General features: G+C 47.9%; 1 protein-coding gene across 1 annotated transcript in view; it reads right to left on the bottom strand.

Moving 5' to 3' along the window:
- Nucleotides 1-12,648, bottom strand: part of PLPP3 (phospholipid phosphatase 3) — a 46,141-nt gene extending 33,493 nt beyond the window's left edge. The window contains exon 1 of the mRNA XM_074875956.1: nucleotides 11,579-12,648. Within this exon, the coding sequence (XP_074732057.1) occupies nucleotides 11,579-11,717 (139 nt within the window). The 5' untranslated portion in view covers nucleotides 11,718-12,648. The remainder of the gene's footprint in view (nucleotides 1-11,578) is intronic.
- Between the last annotated feature and the right edge of the window lie 2,092 nt (nucleotides 12,649-14,740).

The raw sequence follows: 14,740 nt of genomic DNA, 5'->3' as shown, positions 1-14,740 counted from the left end.
ACACAGGCTCCTGCCACGGTGCCCTTGGTGAGCCTGTGAGAGGGCTGTGCTTTCTGAGCAAAATAAAAAGTCCCTGCGAGGCCAGCGTGGGACCCAGCAAAGGGTTTCTCCAGGTCGGAGACACCAATGGGTCCCCCTCCAGCATCAACAGTGAGAGGCATCGCCAAACCTGCAGGGGATGGGAACCTTTATTTTTCCTTTATTAAAAAAAAAAAGCCTAAACCTCCCCTTTGTTTCCAACAGAAATAAAAGGAGGAAAAAAAAAAAAGAAAAAAAGAAAAGAGAGGAGCCCTTACAGCCAGTTCCCCAGCCTGTAACACAAAACCGCGCTGTGCTGGGAAACCCTACACCACGCGGCATCCAGCTCATGTACTCCTGCTCCACTCGCCGCCTCCCGGATGCTTCCCCAAGCCCAAACTGCCCTTGAGAGAAGCCAAGCCTCAGCCTCTGCTGAAAAGCCTCTTTGTTTGGATTCCCCTTCCAAATCAGCGTATCCTGAGATTGAACTCCCTCCCACCCCTCTGCAAGGCTTTTTAATGTTCAGATGCCTTTGGCAGCGGCCAGATTCGCCAGCAGGTTTGCGGTCCTGTAATAGCATTCAAAACCTTGGTGCTGGGGCACGTACAGTGCTAGGAACTTTCTTCACGTTAAAGGAGAGAGGGGGGGAAAAAAAATTTGCAGAATTACTTCAAACGATCCTTTAATCATAAATTGCAAACAGAGGAGCTAAGTTCTCCTTAATTAAACAATAGCTTTAATCAACCCTCAATAACCTACATTAAGGCACACTGGTGAGCTGGCAAGGCACTTTTTATTCTCTCAAACTGGAATAACTGAAAGAAAACTAGACAAGGCATTGGAGAAACCCAGGCACGCTGTCTGGTCCATAGATGCATCACCAAGAGGGTTTGACTCCCAACTGCTGTCATAGGCTTTCCATGCAACCTCAAGTCCATCGCTCATTGCGCCCAGAAACTAAATGCATCTTCCTGCACTGCCCACTCTGTCTGCAAGCTCAGGGGCACAAGTGTGCCACGTCCGTACAGGCCCTGAAGTGCAACGGGGTCCCCTGTCTCCCTTGGGCTTTGCAAGCACCCCAAAATCCCACAGAGGGCAGGACCTACAGTCCTCCCATGCCAGGACCTCTGATGTAGCACAAACCCACCCAAGACCCACAAATAGTACCAAGGAATAATTTGAGTTACCGCTCAGAGTGAAACGCAGCAGATCTTGCGACATGAGACTGTAATGGGAACATCAGCCCCACACCTCGCCCTGACACCGAAGGGAAAAATCAACCCTCTTCTCCAAAACCAGCCTCAGGCCCAGGACTTGAAGCAATTTCATCGGGGAAAAGTTGTTTTTCACTTGCAGTTAGCTTTTTAATCGACCTCAGCGTTATATCTTTCTCTGTGAAAGCAAAATGCTGAGCATTTAAGCAGGTGGATTTTCAGACTGTGGACCCAATCCTGCATTCGTAAAGCAATACCCACTGTTGCAGACAACTTCAGTGAAAGCAAAAGCAAAGTCCCTGTGGTTATATTCACAATCCAGATGCATCCCAAACTTTATCCCACTTGTCTGGCTGTTGCAAACACACTGCATCCCTAGACCCTGCAGTAGCTCGCAGAGCTTTAGGCACTGGAAAAAATTCTTTGTGCCTATGCACGCGGTGACTTATCAAAATAGGTTTTCTCTAAAATGCTATTTGACTTTTCCAAGGGTTTTGCATTTGACAAAGATTCGTACCAGCTCAGTCAGAAAAATAAATGACACAAAACTTCTCCTTTAAGGAAAAAAAAACCAAAAACCCACCCAACCCTCACAGCCCAATGCTTTAGAAATGCTTCCACATGCTAATCAGCCTCCTATTCAGCTCCAGACTGAATAGACTCCAACAATGACAAAGAAATACGCTGAACCTATTCCACATTTCATCCCCTTCACTCAAAATGTTGCTGTTACCTTGGTTTTCAGCCGCTCTGTGGGAGCTGCAGCAGAATGACAGCTGCATGCTAAAGCTGCAGGGATGGTCAAGAAACGAGGAGCACTAGATGAAAAAGTATCCATCCCGGATTATGGGGAAAAAAATGTGGAATTATTTGATGAGATAGTCACTGATGCTGCAAACTTTGAAAAGAATAAATAAGAAAATAAAAAAAGCCCCCCAAAACCCAAGGCCTCTGCTGAAAACATAGCCTCTGTGGTCAGGCAATAAAGGGAATTTTTTTTTTTTTTTTTAGCTTGGCAAGTATGAGTAGGCTAAAGCCCCCTCCAGGCCCTTCCTTTGAGAATTAGCCATTTGTCTTATGTATTATCAACTGGCAGATGTCTCAGTGCACCTTTCCCCCATATCCTTAACCAGAAAAACTTCGGCTCTTATTGTGGGAACAGATGAGCCAGTTCCCACTGCAACGGGTGATGTAAGGTCATTTCCCTTTTCTGCAAAACACCGAAGCAGGGAAATGCAGCCACCCGGGGAAGCTTTCACAGGAATTGAGGTGGGAAGCTCCAGGAGAGGTGCACACATGTTCTAGGGACATGCTTCAGCCCAAGTGCTGAGAGCCAAGGACTTTCTCCACTTTGTTGAGGATCTGAGTTCAAAAGATACCTTGGGAGGCAGGCAATGGCCTGGCAGGAGCATTGAAGTTTGCAGCTTCATTGAAATTGTTCGGAATTAGAGGTACCTCAGTAGTTCTGAAAGCCCCACTGGGCACCTGGGTGCATCTGTACTGGAAATATTGCCTTCAAAGTGTGCCCTCACCCTCACCAGGCTCCAGCTCCCTGCCCACGCATGGAGGTGATGCTCCTTCACATTCCATGCCTCCTTAGATTAGGAATTCCCAGAGGCACAAACCTCCCCTACGACATGCCTGGGCAAGACCATGGGCAGCAGGGCTCAAATCCTGGCACAGGACTCCTCTGGGGCTTTGGCTGGACTGCAACCCAAAAACTGAAGGGAAAAGCAGCTCCCCAAAAAGCAAGGGCCATCTGATTGATGATCAAAGAGCTTCAGAAACCTGCTAACACCAGACTGATTCACAGCTATTGACTTCAAAGGAGTTTTGCTGCCTGCCATCAGCTTACCATCCATCCAAAATTACTCCATGAGCATCACTCAGAACATGAATGCACCCAGCATTCACTGACCGGACTAGCATTTTGCCACACTATTTTTTGACTCTCATTTTGGAAGCAAACTCTTTAAAGAGTGGTGGGCTTTGCAGAAAAGCCTTGGAAGCCATCAAAATGCTTAGGGTGCAGGACCAGTTGCCACAGCTGCTGCGCTCTACAAAGATCAGAGAAAAGACCTCGCTGTCAGCATCGGTGGGAATGATAACCAGGGCTGGGCTGGCTGCTTGATCCCGCCAGCCTCAAGCTGAGTCTGGCAGCCAGGCTTAAAGAAAGGCCCATCACACCACCCCAAAACAGAGGTCATAAATAACTTGCTGAGCACCAACAAGACAGGAAGCCTAGACCCCATTTGGCAGTGGCTGGACATTTTGAGGTACACAATGATGTCTCAGCTTTGCATAAGCACATGCTGAATTAACAGAAATGCAATTAATATCTGTGTGCAGTGCCTGTCTCCAGTACTTGCATGATCAGACACAGGGGCACTGCTGTAAAAGCTTTCAAAAATGGCTGTCATTCTCACTAATATCAGTAAAGCCAGGTGAAAGCTAATTACAGGATGCCATGCAGCTTGTCACTTCCTTTGCACAGCAGCAGGCTGCAACCCTGACACTGCAGGGAGAAGCAAGCTCTCAGAGAGAGCATCATTTGTTTCAAGAGGGATGGCTGCCCAAAACCACTAAGCAGTAACTTTCACTTTTTCTATTTAAACGCATAGAAGGAAGAACCACGCTGTTCTCAGCTCCTCTAACCAGCAAAGGTGAAGCATCTCCAAGAGGTACAGCCTGTTGTCTGCAAACTCCCAAAGCAGTGAAGGACACCCCCATGCCACAGCTACCTTCAGTGTTCAGGGAAGGTCTGGGTTAGCCCAGCAATGCCAATCCAGCCTCAGTTTGCTGTGTCTGTCAGACACCACAGGCTAAGCCCACAGGTATGTTTTATCAGAAAGGCTGGAGGCATCTCCCAAGCTTTTCTGTGCTATGGTAAATGCAGCTTTCATGTCTTTTTGAGCAAGGGATGAAAAAATACGGGAAAGTACTAGAGGAATATGAACTCTCTCCAGTGATTCAGTGTCAGCAGCATTGTCAGACCAACTGCAGCTTCATTTGGGCTTTGGTTGGCAGCACCAGTCTAGCCCTATAGCTCCTGACTGAGAGCACCATATGCTCAGATAAGACAAGCTCATATATGGGTGCGAGCTACAGGCAACACTAGAACATGAACACACAGCATGAAGAGCAGAGGCATTTTCAGAGCATCAGAAGCTCTGGAGTTAAATTACATGTTCCGCTTATAACATTTACTTGATGCGGAGAGTCAGTTTTCATCCCTCTGTCTTCAAAACATCCAACGCATGTGAAAAACAAGCCCATTTACGTGACCAACTTGAAAGGACAGAGTTTATAGGAATTTCTGATACTTAGAAACCTGCCAGGACAAACCTAATTTTCAAACTCATTAATACATTGTCTTGGTAACAAACTTATGCTTAAGGCAAGTTTTCCAATGGTTTGTGTGAAGAGCTATATGAAGGCACCTCAAATTTCTCTTTTTTGGTGATGTTCTGCCTCTTCAGGTTTAACTTGAGGAGCAGCTTCTGCTGATCATGATCCCACCATTACAACTAAGCCATCGCGTGCAGCTAAAAGGCAAGAAGGGATTCTCAAGCATAACTTCCCAACAGCTGTTCTAACACAACCCCATACAGAGACATCTGATCTGCACCAAGGAGCTTTCCACCTGCTAAAATTGTGGAGCAGGTAGTGCTTCTCCAAGGTAGATGTCATAGGAGAGCGCAGAATGGGGATAGATAGGATGGCTTTGAAAGGGATACAAATGCCCTTCTGAGAAGGGGCCCAGGCTGATCCATGAGATGTGACAGGGCAGCCTCTGCCCAACCTTTGGTGAGAGCCCCCCACCCAGCCAAGGTATCTGCAATGCCAGACAGAAGGCTGGGTGCAAGCAGGACCCCCACGCATGCAGCAGTACAGCACCGTGTTGGTAAGGGGGAAGCACAGAGGGCTGCTTTAGCCTCTGCTGTACCAGTCATCCCACAGCCCTGCCACACCAGCCAATGAAAAAAAGTAGTAATCATGAAGTATATTCAGACAACTGACTTCAGACTTTATAATTACAAAATAAATGCTGGATTATTTTAATTCACCTGTTTTTTGAGGCTTTATCATTCACCTGATTCTCATTTTCAAGCCTTTTTTTTTTTTAAATATGAAACCTGACCTATCAAAAAAAACCAACACAACTGCAGAAGCCAGAGCCCTAAGACAGAACAAAAAGAAAGGCAAAAAAAAATAAAAATGACAGCCCTCATACTAAAAGCCCAGCTGGCATCCTGATGTGCAGGAGGGAAAGCCGCATCCAGGGAGGGCTTTTCCCTGCTGCCCCCCTCCTCAGGGCACAGCCCCCCGGGGCTACATGGGGCTGGGGGAAGCAGTCATTCTCAGCATTGGCTGTGTGGATGCTGGGATAGGAGGGTTGGAAGGCTGCTGCCTTTCCCCACGCTGCCTTCAACAGGCATGCCCTTGTTCCAGGCGCAGGCAGACTGGGCGACCACAACGGTCCCTTCTGGATTACCATGGATGAAGCGGGAGCATTGTATGAATGAAACGGAGAGGATGGAGTCTGCTCCGCCAGAGCAAGCTATGGAGCAGAGCTGGGGCTTTTTTTCCCCCTCTTTTAAGTCATTTCAGACAGAGATAGAGGCATGCAAGCACCCTTCCTATCTCAGATGCAGGCACTAAAGAGGAGCCCTGCTTTGCAAGACTGTGCCCGTGCAGCGCGGGTTCCCCAACTGTGGTATGCAAACCATCTTCGGGCGGTATACAGAGGCACATGCATCTGGAGGATATACCGTCAGCCTGTATCTAGACAAACAAAGTCAGACCAAAACAGCCTAAGAAAGGCATGCATATTAAATTGAGATTTAAAGGGTATAAAAATAATCTGTTTGATCTGGGAGTGATGTTTATATTATTTTCTGTGCTCACTACAAACAGACAATTAAAAAAAAAAGTGTCATCTACTGTAATTGTGATCCCATCTCCTGCCTGTCTCAGCAGCAGGTACACAGGATTCAAAGCACTTCTGGCCATGAAGCAGTTGCACGTAATTCTGCTTTCCTGGAGACACATCTTCAGGTTGGCCAAATTCCACTGACTCGGGAAAGCCAGCAGATTTATAACCCCGAGGACTCAGTCTGCCATAGGTACAGCATTTCCTTGTTCTGCAATTAACACCTCAAGTATAATTGTCACTAATAACCTTCTCTTGATAGTTTTTTTTTAGTTTTCATAAAGCCAACACAGAAAAGGTGCATTTTAAACCCTCCAAAATATTTCTCTCATCTTTTCTTCCAGTCATCTTTGGCTCCTTTGGTCTTTCAAGAGAGGAGCAAAACTAAGGATGGGTAACATGCGTAGATGCTGACTGTTGGTTTAATAAGCAGCTTTTCAAGGCTCAAAAAAGCTCCTTTACTCCCAAGTTACAGTGGGGTACAACCGCACAACCCCATGCCAAGATGCCACCTCTGCAAACCTGCCTTTCCCAAAGCACTTCCAGACCAGCCACCCCCAAAACAGACCCTGCTGTCTCACAGGGAGCTCACTGCCGCCAAGAGATCCTACAGGTATTAAAATAAGTGATACATAAACATTAACGACCAAACCCCATCTAGGGATGCTCAAAACACGATGATGACTCTCCACCCACGCAGTTTCTCGCGTGTGGTATGGACTCAGTCCTCCCCAACATGGAGAAGACACAGCATGGAGAAGACAACGCCAAGGCATTGGGACTGCCTGTCTGGTTTAGTACAGTTGGATCTTGTTGTCCCTTGCCAAAAATAAGAAATGGTTGGGTCAGCAGTTTCTTCAGGAGAGTATAGAAAGATGTTACCTACACGACAAGTGAGCCCTGCACAGCAGGGTAGTCTTAAAAATAAAAAAACCCCCAACAACCCAAACAAAGTAAAGTTGCTTAGCTCATCAAATTCAACTTTACAGCATCCAAATAACTCTAACCTCATCCCTCATCTTTAATTCCTCCCACTCCTTACACTTAAATGACAATCCTAGGCCTGTTTGTGCCGATTTTCGTGGCGGAGCAACAGGGCCCCTGGCAGAGCTCAAACCATTTTTGCTTCTGAAAGCTGGACGATGACACAATTTTCTACAGAGAAGAGGAAAGTTAAGAGTAATCTAAACTGTTAGCCCAAATTATAAGATTATATCCCCACTTACATAAACATGTTCAGGTCCTGCTGGTGTAAACATTTACTTTCAAAGTTCATTTTAGCATCAAGCTCCCTACAGAAGAGTGGATGCCAAATTTGTGCGAAAGCTGAAGAGATATTAAGGTCGTAAGAGGCCTATACATCTGTTGCTTCAAAACCTCCCAAAGGCAGTAAAACTCGTGTTGTACAGATTAACTGGGATTGACAGAAGAGAGAAAATTAAATTAGAGACAGAAAATAAGCAGGGCAGTAAATTATGGGCAGTTTACATCTCACCAGCCTGAAACATATGCTCCCATAAACCCAATTTCCACAAGCCTAGGAAACAGGTATGCCAGATGAAATCCCTCTATTTTATAACACAAGCAGGACTTTTTGGAAGCTGTTCTACCTGCTCAAGCTGCACAAATACAAGCTACCGAAGACCCTCATCTGCCCCATCGGCCTTGCTGACACAGCCTTCCCCTCTTCCGAGATTAAACGCTCGACTTAACACCCGTCACCAAAGCACAGGTGGCTGCTCAGTTTGCTGAACGTGGGGAGTCCCTGCCAAGGGCAAAAAAGCAGGTCTGAGAGGAGTAAATTTAACCCTAGATGCTACATCTGTGGAGCCAGGCTCCAAAACATCCCACCTCAAGGGTCAGGGCAGGAAGGTTTCCCCACCTGGCCCCTGTCTCCTGCAGAAAGGCGGTGGCTGGTTGCAGCAGCTCCGTGCAGTGCTACACCCGGGCAGCAAAACCCCACGGCATCAGGGAAGGATGCCCTGTGGGACCTGCCCCAGCCAGGGTCACACCAGTGCCTCCAGTAACAAATCTATGCTCCAGGCAGGAGGTGCAAGAAACTCCTAGCAAAGGGATGGGGCTGCAATTGGGCTGAGGATGATCGGATGAATATGGAGTGAGGTCCTCCCATTACACCTCTTATTTTGTTGCTCAGAGTTACCTACAGCTCTATGTGAAGACACTGACAAGCTCAGTGGGGGCAACTTCAGGCCTCCCCCCTGGGCTGAGCTCCTCAGTCACATTTCCAGATGTGTCATGGTGACCAGCAAGACAGGGACAGGGCAGCAGGGACTCTTCCACACCATCAAGCTCTCCCATAGGCCTAACAATTTCAGGAAGCATCTTCTAATTCTCTAAACAGAGCCATCCCGAGAGGAGGAAGCAGATGGAGAAAGTTATTTTCCCCCCTCGGATGACCTGCTTTAATAAATGCACACTCAGTTCTTTTCTGCCTCTTTTACTGAGTTAAGCACTGACATGAAATTTCTGGGAAGGTCACTGTGTCAGTGATGAAGCCTCTTGTTCATGCAAGAAATCAAGGATTTGTCAGTGCCATGTGCACTCATTAGAGGAGTGGGGTATTCCAAAATACTCAGCTCCCTGCCAATCCAAATGCAGGAGAAATGGGGTGTCTGGTTCAGCAGATCTTCATCCAACCTACTTCACCAGCAACACACTTCTTTGCTCCTCGTGATCCCCAAGGAACAAAGATACAAATCTTCCCCTTATGCATCTACTATCAAGATAACTATTGTACTTAACGATGAAAGACAAAAGTGGATCTTTCTAATGACTTGCGCCAAATTAAAGTTGAAGGAAGCTCCTGATAGCTCTGCTTTACTTATTCTGACTTTCTTAGATGTTTATGATAATTGTCTTCTGGGTAATTTGTTTAAATTTGTATGTAAACAAAGAATGGTTTGTACACATCTACCACCTCACAGAGAGCTGATGTATGTCATTTCTGAAAAACATTTTAGCCATAGTTTATTCTTTTCATTTTCCCCCCATAGAAAACCGATTCAGGTCAGAATTACAGCAATACCTGCAGTAGAAGCCAATGCAGTGTCACAGACCTCTGCAAATCAAATGGCCAGTTTTAATATTTCCTAAAGTGGTCTTCAAATGAGAAAAAGCCTTCTGTTTCCCTGCTACTCTAAATGTCTTGGGCAGCCACTCAAGAGGCGTAACTCAGTTTAACTGCACTGGAGGCCATTGGCCATGTGCCTACATGCACCAGCAGATGACCTCTACCGAGTACCTCCACCTTAAAATAAGTCATTTCACCCAATTCTGCTTCTCATTATCTTACACAGGTCTCAGGTTTTTTTACCAAACATATAAATACCCATCAACTTGTATCTGTCTGAATTTCTCTTACAGGCTTCAACTAGAGAACCTTTCTTTCACCTTCAAAGTGGTTTTGTGTTTTGGTGTTTGGTTTTTTGGGGTTTTTTTAAACAAGCTCAGGAAGGAAAAAGCTGGGAATCGAGAGCTTGGAAAGTATAAGCTCTTAAATCTTCCCTAGCAAAAGGCAGAGAGAAGAGCAAGCCATGGCTCCTGCAAGTGGGACAGCTGGCTTTCACGGCAACTCACGCCCAGTCATCCACCAGCAGGTCCGATACTACTGGTCTGGGTGTATTTGAAAAGCCCATCCCCAAACACACATCACTGACTATCCATCATATAATCACCTCCCTTACCACGTCCCACCCGTGCTCTTCACCTGCCAGTGATCAGCCAGATCTAAACTTTGCTTCAGCTGTTGAATTTATGCTCTTACTTTTAAATGCTCCTCCCGCTAAAAAAAACAACCAACAACAAAAAAAAACAACCAACAAAACAAACCCAACCAGCTCTGGTGTTTACTTTCTGATTTCCACCTGTAGTAAAATGTGAAACAAAGCAACAATCAGAGTTTTTGCTGTATCACATTATTCCCCGCTAACAATACTTTTCAGTGATGCTTGATAAGCTCTGTTTACTCAAACTATCACAAGTAGAATAACACATGTCAAGTAACTGCTTTTTCATTTAGGACCCTTAGCCTAGAGAAGGGGAAGAGAAACCCTTTACCCATTCAAACAGCACTTACTCATGCCAGGAACGCCTGAAGTTAAGAAAACTTGCGTAAATAAAAGTTTAAAAGTTCTGACTCCTAGAAGTTGTTTTATTAGGAATCCAACCTTCTGTTTAAATAAGTGAGGTAAGTCAAGCTAGTTATGTTTCTACTTAAATTAGTTTCATTTATGGGATATCAAGTATTTTTATTTTTTCCAGATACAAGAAGATGAAGCTTTCTGCACTGGCCTCTATTCTTGTGGGAATATAAAGAGAAAACCATGCCTCTCTTCTTAATGTATTAGTGCCTCGTAATATACACCAGATGATCAATAAACTACATAAAAATTAAATCAAACTGACAGTCTTTAAAAAATGGGCTCTAAGCAGAAACAATTGTTTTAAAGACTGTGGTGTCTGGAGTATTAAACTCACGTGCTGTTGTGTTATTAATCTCTTTGTTGGAAGCCAGTTGATTTCCCCTGCCTGTGTCTGTCAATTAAATATTCAGCATTGTAGCCACAATTGAACGGTTGATGTTTTGGCATGCAAAATCTTTTTGAGACAGACTGTTGACAGTTTCCTTACATGCCATACCATTTCCAAAAGCCAAGCAGGCTAGCAGAGTAAGGCCTCTGCCAGGGACTACGAGATGCCTGAGAGCACTTCAAAGCACTCTTTTAAAAGAAATGAGTTTAGCGAGATGCCTGCGCTGGGTGCAGGAAGGGGAGAGGGAAGAAAGACAGAACCACGGGTACAACCGACCTCCGAGCAACACAAAGTAACCAGAGTGGCAAGAGTTGCTTTTTTTCTTTCCTCGTTATTAACAAAAATATAAAAGCAACCCCAAGCGGGGCGGCTCGCTGCAGCGGTAGAGCACTACCTCCACCTGGAGCTGGCCCCGGCGCCTACCGAGGGGCCGCTGGCCGGGGGGGTGCGGGGACGGCCCAGGGGGCCCCCCCCGAGCCCACAGTGTCCCCTGCGTACGGCTGCCGGGCTGCCCCCCCCCCCCCCGCCTCCCCGGGTCAGGACACGGCAGCGGGAGGAAGCGATAAATAACTAAAATAATAGTAATAACCAGTAAATCGGGGGGGTAGGTGTGCTGTGCCCACCTCTCCCCGCGGACAGCCGGTCGCCCCCCCCCCGGCGGGACGCGCTGCCCGGCCGGCGCTGCCCGCTCCCCGGCTCGCCTCGGCCGGCGGCCCCGCTCCGCGCCCCGCTTTTGTTTGGGAAGCTCTGCCCGCCCTCCCGCCGCGAAACCTTCCCGGAGGGGGAGTCCAGGGGGTGGGGGGCTGTGGGGGGAGAGGAGCGGAGGGTCGCGGAGCCCCGCAGAAGCCCCGCGGCTGCTCACCCATGACGAGGCAGAGGAAGTCGAGGCAGATGAGCAGGGCTTTCTTGCTGCTGCTCTTGGCCGGGTTGTTGTTCAGCGCCGGGCTGCCCCCATTCTTGCTCTCCGGCGGGATCGCCTTATCGTACTTGTAGCTCTGCATTATCGGGGGCGAGCGCCCGAGCCGTGCCGTGCCGTGCCGAGCCGAGCCGGGCCGCGCCGAGCCGAGCCGGGCCGCGCCGAGCCGAGCCGGGCCGCGCCGAGCCGAGCCGGGCCGCCGGGCTCACACGCGGTGCGGCGGGGAGGTGCTGCCCGCGCTGCCGGAGCCGCTCCCGGCCTCTCCGGGGGGGCACGGGAGGCGAAACGCAGGCGGGTCTTCCAAAAATTTAAAAAAAAAAAAAAAATTTTTAAAAAAAAGCAAAAACAAAACAAGCACAAAACCACCAGCAAAGGAGGGGCGGGAGGGAAGGGGGAAGCGAGGGAGAAGTTTGCGGGTGTCCCAAGGCGGTGGAAAAGTCCTGGAGGAAAAGCCGAGGGGAGGGAGAAAAATCTATCTATCTATCTATGTATCAAAGTCTCAGTACGGCGGGGGGAAAGGTAAAAGGTGCGGAGCGAGGAGCCGGGCGATGCTGACTCCCGGGGGCAGGTGGGTCCGCGGTTCGGGTCCGCGCTCTGCTCCGCGCTGCGCTGCGTTGGGGGCTCCCGCCGCGCCCGCCCCGGCCGCTCTGGGAGCCACCGGCTTGTTTCTGCACTTTTATTTCGCGAGGTCCTTTCCACCCCTTAGGAAAAAAAAAAAAAAAAAAAAAAAAAGAAGAAAAAAAAAAAGGGGGGAAAAAAAATCAGTCACTTCGCCTCGGATGGGATATCCAAGTAAGCACAGCCCCTTTCCTGCATCTGACATTTTACATAGATAATTAACTCCACATTTTTTTCCTGAGGGAAGTTAAAAAAAAAAAATAGTCAGGAACTAAAGTTTTTTCACAGGCCAGAAGGAGGGAGCCTCTAGCGTTCACAAACCAGAGAGAAGTGCAACGGGAGAGGGAGAGGGAGAAGGAAAACAACCAGCCGATCCAAGGCTGGAGGACTCCCGAAAGGTGGTAACGGTGTGAAAGGGAGAAAACTAGGAACAAATAACTTTAAACATTTTTCTCCTGTTTTTTCTTCCCGCCCTCCAGCTCTGTTCCATGTGCTGAGACGGACCCTTTCGAGGGGGTGCGGGGTGTGTGGTACCCACAGACCCTGATGCCTGGCAGACCCCCATGGGGCTACCGTGGTGGGGCCTGATCCTGCCCTGCCTGCTCAGGGCTGATGGGGGGGGGGGTTTGCCACGGGCACCACCACCCAACCGTAGCAGCTCTGCCCTCCTGCACCAGCAGCTTCACAAAATTAGTGTAACGAGAGGGTTCGGAGTTGGGTGAGGGATTATTGTGTTGGTTAATCGCCCCTTTGCTCTAATTAAAAATCACCAAGGAAGTAAATGAAAGGTTTCCCAGGAACCCAGGCTGGTGGGGTGGCGATGCTAGCAGCTCCGAGCAGGGCGATGGGGCTACGGACGGTGGGAATGAGCGTGTGGTACCAAAGGAGACTGCTCAGGACAGCATCTAACCACTTTTTTTTTCTTTTTTGGTCTTGTATCTGACCTCAACCTTCTGTCTGTGCGCTGGCAAACCACCACCGGGCCAAATCCTGTGCCGAGTCGCCTATCCTGCTGGCTCCCTGGTGTTTCTCTGCCTGCGGACGCAGGCAGGCAGGGAGGGCAGGCAGGGGACCCTCCAGCAAGGACACGCTTCCCCGCTGCTTTTCACTGAGCTGCAGACTATAACCTGAGTGCTAAAGACTGCGCCTCGGCAAGGGCAGGTTTTCCAGGAATCTGTTTAGACACATACCTGGGCATATTGGGGCCAGCCTGGGAGGAAGAAAGTAAAGTGGCTGTTTTCATATTTTACTTTTATATGTGCGGTGTAGAAAGAAAGGGGAAAACAGACCTTGGATTTTCCTCCAATTCTTTCATTACACCTCAGTGACACACACTCAGGTGCATCTCCCACCTTACTTTTGAGGAGACAGCTCTCTTCTGCCTGGCATCGCTCCACGGCACTGAGTACAAAACCATCAGTTTTAGCCCAAAATGGTGCCCCATAGTGACGGTCACCCACCCAGGAGCCAAGCTGCCTCTGGAGGACACATCTCAAGGTCTCCCTCTCTTTCCCCTGTCCGTGGCAGAGGTGCGGGTGTCTAATTTAGGCTCCTCGCATGCCTGAAGCGAGTGGAAAGACTCTTCACGTGGGAATTCTCCCTGAGCCGAGGGGGCCAGCCCTGTGCCAGCTGTGGGCGTGCTGCCCAGCCCAGCTCGCTGCCTCTGCTGTGGGGCCAAGTGTCCCCCCTTCCCTGTACGCTTCAGAGCCTGGCCCTTGTGAGAGGAGCCCATGGCTTTCAGCAGCCGGCTTCGGCCTCCCTGCATCTGCAAATCTGCTGATTGAAAATGATCTCCACTGAAATTCCCTGGCTTAAATTAAATTTTGCGTTTAAAGCAAGAAAATAATAATAATAATAAAAAAAGACTTGCCATTGTAACAGCAAACAAAAAAAGAGCCTTTCTTGTACTTAAAGGGAAATTGAAATTATAGTTTTATATTTGCATTTACAAGACCCCTCAGGCTACTAATGTTTGCATTTTCATAACAAAAAGATTGTACTGTTAATTGATGCAAGCCAGAGCACACAAATAAGTCTGAATCTTGGACAATTTCTTAAGGGAGCAGCCACTACAATTGCTCAGTTCACGCTTGACAATGGGTAAGTCAGCAGCGCCAAAAAGCAGCTTCTGTGCCTTTGTCAATAATATGCAAGAGATTCATTGGTAATAATTAATTTTTTGTTCATAAATGCAATTATTAAATACACCAGGCAACAGCTATCCTTTTAGGGCTCAGCTTTTCCTTTCAGTCAGATGCTAAACTCCCCCTATGGACTGAGGTTTTTTTTATATAGATTAACTGAAGTGAGTTTATGTTACTAGTGAATTTTGCCCCGCATTTTTGGAGACTGACTGATCTCACCCCATTTTCACCACCTTCCCATCTCAGCTGGACCAGACCTCCGGTGAACAAGGAATGCAGCACTGATATAAACTATGGGAAGAGAAAACATTTGCAGTAACACTTGTTCTTGCCCAGATTTAAATGT

This window comes from Strix uralensis, chromosome 8 (assembly GCF_047716275.1).
Source record: "Strix uralensis isolate ZFMK-TIS-50842 chromosome 8, bStrUra1, whole genome shotgun sequence".
Lineage (NCBI taxonomy): Eukaryota > Metazoa > Chordata > Aves > Strigiformes > Strigidae > Strix > Strix uralensis.
Note: the sequence above shows the minus strand (reverse complement) of the source record. Positions and strands in the feature narration are given on the sequence as shown.